The 12,311-nt window shown below is 34.6% G+C and overlaps 1 protein-coding gene across 1 annotated transcript in view; it reads right to left on the minus strand.

The window, feature by feature from the left end:
* PDK3 (pyruvate dehydrogenase kinase 3) overlaps positions 1-12,311 on the minus strand; it is an 80,869-nt gene that overhangs the window by 20,738 nt on the left and 47,820 nt on the right. Inside the window, exon 6 of the mRNA XM_031959469.1 lies at positions 7,214-7,291. Within this exon, the coding sequence (XP_031815329.1) occupies positions 7,214-7,291 (78 nt within the window). The remainder of the gene's footprint in view (positions 1-7,213; positions 7,292-12,311) is intronic.

A 12,311-nucleotide genomic window follows, 5' to 3' on the forward strand; every position in this document is an offset into this window, starting at 1 on the left:
TAGTAAATATCTGAAACTGGCTTTGGATTCAGATCTTTCTGTCTCAAGGCCCAGTACCCTACAAAAGCTGGGATGTCCTTAAAATAAATTTTGCAGGAATGTCAAGAATTACCTTTTGGAAGAAAAACAAAGTGATGGGGACATATGATTCCAAGAAAACAGAGGTAAAGACAAAAAGGCAGCATCTGTGTAAAGAGCTGATCTTATGTCCAGGAAGACCCAGATTCAAGTTCTCTTGTGACAACTCTATGAAATAAATACTAATACTATTACTATTCCCATTTTACAGATAAAGAAATTGAGGAAGACTGAGTGACTTTCCCAGGATCATACACCTAGTAAATATCTGAAACTGGCTTTGGATTCAGATCTTTCTGTCTCAAGGCCCAGTACCCTACAAAAGCTGGGATGTCCTTAAAATAAATTTTGCAGGAATGTCAAGAATTACCTTTTGGAAGAAAAACAAAGTGATGGGGACATATGATTCCAAGAAAACAGAGGTAAAGACAAAAAGGCAGCATCTGTGTAAAGAGCTGATCTTATGTCCAGGAAGACCCAGATTCAAGTTCTCTCTCGACATGCTAGTGGGTCACTCCAGGTGAGTCACTTAACTTTCAGTGCTTAGGCAACTTAAATCATAGATAACTGAGTAACAATTTCTTTTGCTAGCTGTCTACCACCTTAAAACAGCCAATTCTCATACTCCAAAAGGTTCTGTTAAAATGATATCCTCAACATTCTGAACACTGACTAAACAATTTAAAAAACACTATTAAAAGTCTACCATGTTCAATACACTTCTCTAGGCACTGGGGATGAAAAAACAATTAATGAAACAATACCTACTCACAAGGAGCTTACAAAGACAAAAAAGTAACAGCCCTTCTCCTGGTGGACTTTATATTTTTCTGTTGGGAATAAAGCATCAAAGTAGGCTAGAAAATAAAAGATAACTTGAGGAGAGAGAGAGAGAGAATACTAATTTGGTGAAATCTGAAAATTCTTCTACGTGTCAGCTGAACTGAGTGGGAAATTAGAAAGTTAATCAACAAGTACTTATTAAGTGCCTCTGTGCTACGCATCATTGTGATCAATAAATATTTATTGGATACATAAGGTGTACAAAGCATTAAACTAGATGCTAAAGGGACATACAAAGAAGCAAAGACATAATTCCTGTCCTGGTGGCAAACACAATATGCCTACAGTGGAAGGCCCACATGGGAAAAAGTGGGAAATAAAGTTGGAATGAGAGGATAGGTTGTGAAGTAAATGAATAATGGGATGCAAGACTTGAGTTGAACTAGGACTTTAGCCAGAATATAGTAGGAGCCCACTGAAGATTCCTGAGCAAAGGAAAATTTAAATAATTCTATGTATAAGGCACAGTTTTAATGAGATACAACAGGTACACAGATAAGAAAATACATGGAAAGTTAAGTGGTAAAGAATACTAACAACTGGTGGATCAAGAAAGTTTCCTGTCCAAGATGGTCTGGAGAGTTGTGCTTTGAAGGTGGCAGGGATTCTTTTCTAAAAAAATGTTTTATTGATGCCTTTTATTTTTATATCACAATGATTTTTGAATATTCTAATCCTGCCTCCTAAAATGAAGCTTCAACATATGAATTCTAAGAAGTGAGGTGAAAAGGAAATATAAAGCAAAGAGGTGAGACACAGCAAAGCTAGGAGGGGGTCTGAATAGAAGAAAAAGTATATGAAGGGGGGTGACAATAAATATAACTGAAATGGTAAATGGGAGCCAGATTGCAGAGAGCTATATATTTAAAGCTCATAATTTTGCATTTTGTCTTAACTGCTGAAAGTTTTTCAGTAGGCAAGTAATGTGATCAAATCTATGTTTTAGGAAAATCAATTTGAGAGCTTTTGGAGGATGACTTAGGAGAGGGACTGGAAGCAAGGAGACCAATCACAAAGTTACTGGAATAGTACAGATGAGTGGTGATGTGGGCCTGAGTGAGAGTCATCAGGGAACCACTGGAATTACTAAGAAAGGAAATGATATGGTTAGATGAGTGCTTTAGGAAAATTATTTTGGCAGCTTGGTGATGGGTGAACTGGAAGGGAGAAGAAAATTGAAGCATGGAGACCAATCAGGAGGTTTTTGCAATAGTGTAGATGAAAGGTGATAAGCGTTTGAACCTGTGTGGTGGTTGTGTGGGCAAAGAGAAGGACAAAGATGCAATAAGAAGGTAGAAACAACAAGCCTGGACAATTAAATAAGAAAGACTACATTACAAAAGAACTGTGTAGGAGAAAGAACAAAAAGAAGTCCATTGAATAAATGCAGAACTGGGGAAAAAAAGGGGCCAATCTTGGAAAAAAAGTAAGGGATAACAAATCTAGGGTTCTACTGGATTACATATATTGTCCAAGTTGCACAAAATGGGCTGTAATGTGCATCACTGATGAAAAAACGTACATGAGACTACCATAAATTCATAGAAGTGTTGTAGTAAAGGAGGCCTACACCATGACCTGGAAATTATGGCCCTCTACTAAGCTAGAAAGGATTTAAGTACCAGCCTAGCAACAGATATATTATCAGGGCCATGCATGTTGAACTGGGACAGATTTAATACCTGAAGAGTGTCCACCAAGAAATCTTTTTTCAGCTACAATATCTCACAAACATTATTTACTGAAGCAGGGAGGATTTCACTGTACATTAGAAGAGGGTGTATCCACACTAATGAAATCATGAATCCGCATAAGTCATTATCTAAAAGAGAGATACATATAGTTGTAGTCAAAAAAAAAAAAAAAAAAAAAAGGGGGGGGGTGTGGATGGGTGGGAGAAATTCAGGACGTTCTAGATAGAGCTAGCTCATAAGGATGTGGCCTGTGTTTCATTAACTCAGAATCTCAGATTTGGAAGAGACTTTAGAGGACACTTAATTTAATCCACATTCGAAGTAAAAACCCGTTCCATGACATATATGACAAATGGTTGTCCAACCTTTCTGAAAATCCTGATGTAGCTAGTATGAATCCATTACTTCTCAAGGTAGCCCACTGTATACTTCTGATTAGCTCTAATTGTCATAAAGTTTTTTTTTGTTACATCCAACATAAAGATCTGCCTCTTTGTAATTCCCATTTATGGTGCTTATTTCTGCATTCTAGGACAAAAAGAGCAAGTTTTATTCCTATTTCATGTTAGAGCTCTTTTAATATTTAAAGACAGCTAACAAATTCTCTTTTAATCCTTTACATATCTTCCTTTCTCTAATCCAAATATTTCTGGTACCTTCAATCCTTTATAGTGTTATCTTGAGACCCTTCACAATCCTGGTAGCTTCTTCCAGAAGCCTACCAACTTATCAATGTCTTTTCTAAAATATGATACACCAAATCTAACATAAAACTCCAAGTTTGATTTAACTAACTAGGATTAAAGGCAGTTATCATAGTAGGAACATTTTGCTTCTCAACATAGACAAAGATGATGTTGGCTTTCCAGGTCACTATATCACAGTGCAAACTGACTTTAGAGTTGCAGTCCATTAACTACTCCCACCCTCCACCCCAATCAATACTTTTGGGAAAACTACTGTATGGCCATGACTTCCCTATCTTAAACTTGCAAATTTTTAAACGAAAGCATAGTATTTTAAATTATTCCTACTAAATACCATTTTATAAATTCAGCCCAACATTCTATATTGTAGAGATCATAACCCTGACATTAACATGTTAGTTATTACTCCCAGTTTAGATGTTAATCTAATAATTGGCTAAGCATGCCTGCTCACATGCGTGCGCGCTCTCGCTCTCGCTCTCGCTCTCTCTCTCTCTCTCTCTCTCTCTCTCTATATATATATGTATGTATGTATAATAGCTTTTTATTTATAAGATATATGCATGGGTAATTTTTCAGCACTGACCTTTGCAAAACCTTCTGTTCCAACTTTCCCCTCATTCCCCCCACTCCCTCCCCCAGATATGCTATCTATATTTTTAAGAAACTGATCAAAATGCTAAGAGAACCAAGCACAGACAGCTGAAGGCCTCTACTAAAGATCTCTATCTAAACATAAAACTTATTAATGGCTATTCTATGAATATTGTTCTACAGTGTAGCTCATGTTTCTCCTTCTTATCCAAAAGAATAGTACCAGAGACTTCACATACCTTTCTAAAATTCAGAAAAAGAAACTTATAGAAATATTTTTTGACACTAATTTTATTACATTATAGTATGAATCCATTTAGAATGGAAACATTTAAATAGAACTCTAAATGTGACTTTATTAAATATTTTCAGGCACAATCCAACAATTTCTTATTTCCATTTATATAGAAAAAACTTTTGCTCATCACAGGCGAGGAATATTCTTTAAAGATTTACCCAAAGCAATATACGCTTCTACTACATGAGACAGTAACAAACTAATACTATGTTATGCTAAATTTAATTATTAGAAAAGAGGCTCCAAAAATTACCAGTGAAGTACTACCAGAATTAGGGTTTGTTTTTTTTGTTTTTAATCTTATCATAGAGGTACCAGGTTGCCCAATGTGACAATCTTGACTAGTAACGAATGTACAACACAGTTGGCTGATATATTGAATCAATAAGAAAAGACTTGTTACTGTAGATTTCAGAGGAAATAATGTTGCCATTAACTCAAAAGAGCAATTTGTTACTACCTGGAAATTCAAGTTCCATTAGTTTGACAAATATAAATCAGGATGGTTTGGTCAAATCACACCCAACCAGTAGGAAGACACAGAGAGATTACTAATATGTTTCTAATCAGAGAAGTATAAACCAAGTCCACTTAACTGGTATGGCAAGCTTATGTAGAAAAGGAATGCAACTCTTCCTGGAGTATTTATCCCATTCCCAATAACACAATCTGAAAACAAGGAAATGCATTCACATTGTTATTTCTCTCATATTAGACTGCTCTACTACTCTTCAGCAGGGAATGAGCTGTTCCTTTCACAGTAATGTAGAGAGTTCTGGCAGGACCCAGCCTTCCTAGGAGAAGAAATCTATTACACTCCAGAGAGGTAATGTGGCAAAGTAAGCTGGACCCTAAGTTGGGAAGACTTGGTTTCCATTTTCATTTTTGACATACTTGCCTTTACCAGGAGCTCTCTACACAAATGAAGTCACAATTCTAGGTGAAAACACACACAAAAAAACCAAAATCTAACCTGCACTAGAGAATTAGATGCTGCTCATCTAAACCACAAGCAATTAATAGTTCTTATAGGATAGAAGTGATCCCTAAAAGTCTATACCTTCCAACCTAGCTCATCAACATTTTAGTTCAAGAGAATGAAAAACTACTGTAGACAGGTGACATCAGGAGGAACCCAAAACATCTTGCTCAAATCCAGTTAAAACTTATTATTTTCTAAAGCTGAAGGATAGTTCAATTAAGTGAATTTTTAATAAGTACCTATTCATTAGCTTTTCCATTCCCCCAAAAAACCCAAATCCCACATATGAAATGATTTACTATCTGAAGACTACTGAATTAGATCTGAGGTTAAAAAAAAGTTTAGATAAGACAATATCCAAGAGCTCACATCCAAGTTTAGCATAAATAATGAGCAGATGCTAATGAGTAAGGACCTCAACTGTCTCATTTATTAGTGAAGAAGTCGAACCAGATGTTCTCAAAGGTCTCTCTGAGCTAGAAATCATCTCATCTTGTGTGCTTGATATCATGAGGAATGCAAACCCCCAAATCTGTAGGATTAAAAGGATTTTAGATAGCTTATAGCTATGTTACAGAGATGAAATGAACATAAAGTGATACAAGAATATTAGTAATTGTCAGAATTTATAAGGATTAAGAGTTATAAGAACTCAGAAGAGGTAAATATAAATGTGGGTCCAATTAATCAGGTCAGGATGATTTTATGGTGGAACCTAAACTAGGCTTTCAAAGATGTGAACAGAAGGAAAAAGGGAAATCACTTCCATGAGGGGAATGATATGAGTAAAATTATAAATAAACATGTTAGGTTCACAGAACAGCCAGAGGAGGTAGCCAAATGAGTTCAGAAGTACATGTTGTTGGGGAGTAGGGAACTAATACTGTTTCCTTGGCGCCTAAATGAATAACTATTACAATGCAAGGACTTAAAAGTCTTGTGGAATGAATTAATATGAAAGTTCAAAAAAGGAATTTATAACCAATAGATAGGGAAGGGAAGTTATTTAATATTTTTGGACTGGAGAATAACATGATAAAACATTTGTTAAGAAAAACTAGTTTGGCTTTGCTCAGACACAACAAATATGAGAATTTGTTATGCCTGACTATACATATTTGTTGCAAAGGTTTTTGTTTTTCTTTGTCATTTTTTTCCTTGTGTGGGACAAGTGTGTGGGAAAATATAGGTAGTGAAAAGATTGCTGTATAAATGAATGAAAAGAAAAAAAAAGAATTATCAAGGCATTTTTTAATGAATTAAAAAAAAGCAAAAATTAGAAGGGAGCATAAAACTTGAGTACTTGGAAAGTTACATGTTGAATTTATTATATACTTAAAAGAAAAATCAAATGAAATGTATTAGAAATTTACAGTTTCATGTATAAACATCCATTCTGGGGGGTTCTACTTTTATATAGAAATGCTTATTTTAATAGGTGTTTAGCTTCAGAATTTTAAAAATAAATTATTTTAAAAAATTGGTCAGGCAAAAGGATGCAGGATGAGTTGGAAGGGGACTATTAGCAGAAGTAGGAAAAGCAGGGAGAAGGCTTGTCCTGAAACAAGACATGCCATCTCCTGGCTGTGGACTATTTTTCCCTGCTTCTTGGTTTCCCTGGACTTCTTTCAAGTTCCCACTAAAATATCACCTTCTACAGAAGCCATTCCTGATCTCCCTCAGTTCTAGTGCCTTTTCTCTGCTGATTATTTCCACTGTGTTTTCCATATAGTTTGTTTGTACATAGTTATTTGAATATTGTCTCCTACATTAGACTTTGAGCTGCTATAGAGTATAGACTGTCTTTTGCCTTTCTTTTATACCCCCAGATCTTAACATAGTGCCTGGTACATAGTAGAGGCTTTTAATAAATGTTTAAGGAAACAGAGGCTCAGAAAGTTTCAAGGAGCTCTCTCAATGTCACACAAATAGTCATTTATACAATACATGTTAGGTCATATTAGCGGCAACTAAAAAATGTTCTACATACAAGGACAAAATCAATTTTTATTTTTACCATTGAATTCTTCAATTTCCAATTCTGGGGCTACCATATAATACTGTTCGCAAAGCATCTTGGCTGTTTCATATGCATCTGCAAGAGAACATTTTTTTTTTAAAAAAAGTTATATTATTTTTCTGGAAGAATAGACAATACATATAATATGTAAACATAGATATTGTAAGGATCCAATTTTTATGATTTCTTTTTTAAAACAAAAAGGACAAAAAAGAGACATTTTACATACATATTTTAAAGAATTATCCTACATCATTCATTCAATAAATAACATGAATCTCTACAATGACTAGAGTACTCTTCTTACTATAGATAATTAAAAGTATAAGAAATGACCCCTTCTCTCTCATGAAACTTAGAATTTTGGTCAAAAAGTCAAAACATTCACACAAACAAATCCAAGTTCTCATTTAATATATGAACAGTTTAGAAGTCCTATAAGATTTCAGAAGTAAAAGTTAACTTGTAGCTATAAGGATCAAAGCTTTCATGGAAAAAGTGGTAACTTTATTGAACTTCTCTCTGAAGGAATTGGGAAGGGATACAATGGAAAATGTAAGTGATCTAAAAACAAAATAAATCAGTAATTTTAAAATTATATAAAAACAAAATATTATATAAAACATTTTCACACAAAATATAAAAACAAAAGATATCAATAATTTAAAATACAAAACAAAGTTACCAAAATGCTGGAGAGATTTTCTATGGTGCATTTATAATGAGTCACACAGCATGTGAATATTTGGACTGCTTTCAATCTGATTCAATGAAGGGAAATTATGGAACATTCAAAGTATCCAAGTAAAGTGCATTTGTGTGCCTTATAGCTACTAAGCTAAGCTGAGATGACTTCAAGGATTTTATATTTGTTTTCTTATCCTGGATAGTAACTAATATGTCACCTTTGTATAAAGAAAACATGGAATGTACAAGAAAAAGAATGAAGTGGCATTTATTGTAACATCACAGAGCATATTTGAAGCCTATGGTGAATATTCACTCAAGGCAAACTTCTGTTTTGTTTTGAACTATAAAAAACTCTCATAATATAGGAGATAAAAAGCTGCCACTAGAGTTGCCACAGGATTAAGCTATGGCTCTGACACCTACTAGTCAGGTGACTTAGCCTGTTAGTGCCTCAATTTATTATTACAGGTGATCTGCCAATCTGAATCAGTGGAAGCAATTTCCACACAGTAAGTTCCTTAAATCAGTAAAAACCATAGGTCTAGTCCAAAGTGGCAAATGAAGACCAGCTACGGTCTAAACTGGAAACTCTTTGAAGAAGAGAATAGAAAACTCTAAAGGATCTGTTTTCCCATCACACATCCCTAACCATCCTATTTCATTTTAGACAGGAATTCAGGAAAAAACAGAGTTAAATGGTTTTGTAGTGAGATCTCTATCTGCAAAGGAAATAGGGTAATGATATAGGCAGTTACTGAGAGTATGTATCATAAATGATTCCCCCAATATTAGGTACTCTTTTCAGGTGATGGGAAACTGAGTTTGGTTGCAAAGGTTTAGGCCAAAATTGTATAACATCTCATTATCATTCAAAACTGGTGTATGATAAAAAAGGGAACCACAATCTAGTAGAGGCAATCCTCTGAAAACTTTCTAAAGCTTTATTTCACTGTTAACTGCTAGAATTTTCATGCTCTGCCCCATTACACTCAAAACAGATGAGATTTTTTGACAACTATAAAACACTACTGACTATACCATGAACATACTTATTCCTGTAGTTTAAACTGTTCCTTTTCCCTTACTCAGGGATACATGGAAACTCTGAAACTCATCTCTGGTATAAGGCCAAGCTGTGTTACTGTGAACCTCCATCCAATGCTGAAAGAGTATAAGGAGGAGGGAGGTATCTGCTTTCTTTAATTTGCAATATCAACAGTAGGAGCACTTGACACAGCTTTCAACACCAGTGAAGTTTAAGTTATATCTAGGATACTAGAAGTATAGTTATAGGCTTCTCTTAGACTTGGTAGAAAGGAGTGGGGAGGAAGATGTACAGCCTATCTGGCATATTACAGTATATATTTGTTTAATTTAAAGCTCTAAAAGGACTCTAAGCAAACCTTGGAATTATACTAAATGTGAAGTTTTAAAAATCTGTAATAGTATAGAATATATAAAATTTTGAAATGCAAAACCTCAAAGGAAAAACACTTGCTTTTTGTGTTAGCAAAAAGCACCAAGCTATGCTGCATCTCCATCTAGTGACAGATATTAGCACAGAGTAGAAGACTCAAGAGTATTCAAAATCACATTCCTCCAAATCTTCAATGTTAGTGCTAACATTAAAAAGCTACCAATGGACATTTTACAAAGTCAATAATTGCCATAATTCATGACATATATTATCATTAAAAAGCAGAACCCTATCCTTCAGAAAAACTTACTATATTACAAGATTTGCTCAATTCTAAGAAACAACTAAAAACTATTTTCATAGCAATGACAGTGAAATCTTCACCAGTATACTCACAAAAACCATAGTTTAAGAGATCATTGTTGCATTTATATGTATATAATATATATTACACACAGAAACTTATAAAATAAATATAAAGAAAATTAAGGTTAAAAGATGATAGAATTTTAGAAAGGTTTACCAAAGGACACAGGACAAAAGTAACAGTCTATTTGTTAATTCCTTTGGTACTATCCTTTTAAAATATAAGAGATTTGGGTACGATTTTGCCCACTATTTTTTAAAACTGTGATTTTTTTTGTTGTTGATATAAACTCTTATGTTTATTTTTTAATGCTCATTACAGCCTGCCCCCTTCTTAGTAGTTTTAAAATACCCTACTGCTCTTCATGTACTTTATGGTTTATTTAATATTCTTCATTAAAATAGTCACTGGTTAATTTAATATTCCTCATTAAAACATTCATTTGCCTCAGTGGTTTTGAATCGGCCACTCTTCCCTTACTCCTACCTGGAATGCTTTCCCTCTAACTCTTAAGATTTCCTGATATTTTTTCAGACTCATTACTAGAGATCTCTCTCAGTTTCATAGCTACTACTGCCTTCCCTCTGAAATCACCTTCCATCTTTAAACAGATGGTTCCCCCATTAGAACATAAGCCTTTTGAGGATAGAGGTGTTTTTATTTTTGTTTTCTATTCCCAGAATATAATTCAATATCTGGCATGAAGTGCTTATATATGCTTGCTGACTGGCTATTAAGTTTATAATAAAAATAAGAAGACATTCACAAATAACTACAACATAAGACAATATATGGGAAGTGCCATGGCATATGGCATAACTTTAGAAGAAATTTCACAAAGCTGATCTCTTGTCATTTACTCTGTTCCACTGTTCCTTCCATCTACCTCAAACTTTCAAAGATAGGCGTCTCCAGGTAGAGTACCTAAAAAGAAAAGGCTCATCTCATTACTGTACTCAGAACTAGGCAGGCCCCATCTATACCATTCAATTTGAAGCCTTAGCCAAGTACAGGTCCCAAGGAGCAAACTAAGGAAAACTCTGAACCCTATGAAGAAATAACTTGGTTTGAGAGATATTTAAATGCATAAACTCTGAAAAGAACAACAACAGACAATTCTCAGATGAAGAAATTGAAACTATTTCTAACCATATGAAAAGGTGCTCCAAGTCATTATTAATCAGAGAAATGCAAATTAAGACAACTCTGAGATACCATTACACACCTGTCAGATTGGCTAGAATGACAGGGAAAGATGATGCGGAATGTTGGAGCGGATGTGGGACACATATATTGTTGGTGGAACTGTGAACACATCCAGCCATTCTGGAGAGTGATTTGAAACTATGCTCAAAAAGTTATCAAACTGTGCATACCTTTTGACCCAGTAGTGTTACTACTGGGCTTATATCCCAAAGAGATAGTAAAGAAGGGAAAGGACCTGTATGTGCCAAAATATTTGTGGCAGCCCTCTTTGTAGTGACCAGAAACTGGAAACTGAGTGGATGCCCATCAACTGGAGAATGACTGAATAAATTGTGGTATATGAATATTATGGAATATTATTGTTCTATAAGAAATGACCAGCAGGATGATTTCAGAAAGGCCTGGAGAGACATTAGAATGTTAGCTCTTTGAGGGCAGAGAACCATCTTTCTTTCTAACATGCGCTTAGTTCAGTTCCTGACCTAGAGTAAATATTTAAATAAATGCTGTTGAATTACTGGAGGAGGGACTCGCTATTTGACCAAAAAATATTGGAAAAATTAAATAGCAGAAATTAAGTTTAGAGCAAAACCTCATCCCAAAGACAGAGACAAACTCCAAATGGATAGAAAAGGTCATATCATAAATAAGTTAAAGAAGCAAGGAAGAATGACCTTTCAAATATCATTTGATATATGGCTAGTGAAAGAGTTCATGACTAATCAAGTGATGGAAGGAGCACACAAAATAAAAGGTACAATTTTGATTAAATTTGTGCAAAAACTTTATAATTTTATGTAATGTGGTCAAACTTAGAGGAGATAATGGTAACTGGGAAGCAAAAATCTCTGCTTTTCTGATATAAAACTCAGTTCCAAGATACATAAGGATTGCAATCAAACTTATAAAACTAGAGAGCTATTGCTCATTAGACATGAAGAGTATGAATAGGTAGTTCTCAAAGGAAGAAATGTGGACCAGGAACAATAATCATATCAAAAAATGATTATTAAAAATTAGGGAAGTGAAAATTAAAGCAACTTTGAGATTCTACTTCACACCTATAAAATTAGGAAAGATGAGAAAAAAGGAAAATATTGGAGTAAGTGTGGGAAATTTGGCACATTAGTACATAATAAGTGGACTGTGATTTGGTCTAGCCATTCTAGAAAGCTATACGATACTGAACAAAGAAGGAAAGAAACTGCGTACACTTCAGAAATTATCACTGTAACAGATGCTGTTAGCATGTGGAAACGCATGGCCTGGCTTCTAACTAATACTTCCTGCTGCCACCTCATTATTAGTCTCCTCAAGTGAAAAGATCATAGACCACTTCCATGTTAGCCCCTTGGGCCATCTGTCTCTTGTGAGGCACAGCATGTCCCCTTCTTGGGGCTAGGCTAGGAATCTTC

Source organism: Sarcophilus harrisii, chromosome 3, assembly GCF_902635505.1.
Source record: "Sarcophilus harrisii chromosome 3, mSarHar1.11, whole genome shotgun sequence".
Taxonomy (NCBI): Eukaryota; Metazoa; Chordata; class Mammalia; order Dasyuromorphia; family Dasyuridae; genus Sarcophilus; species Sarcophilus harrisii.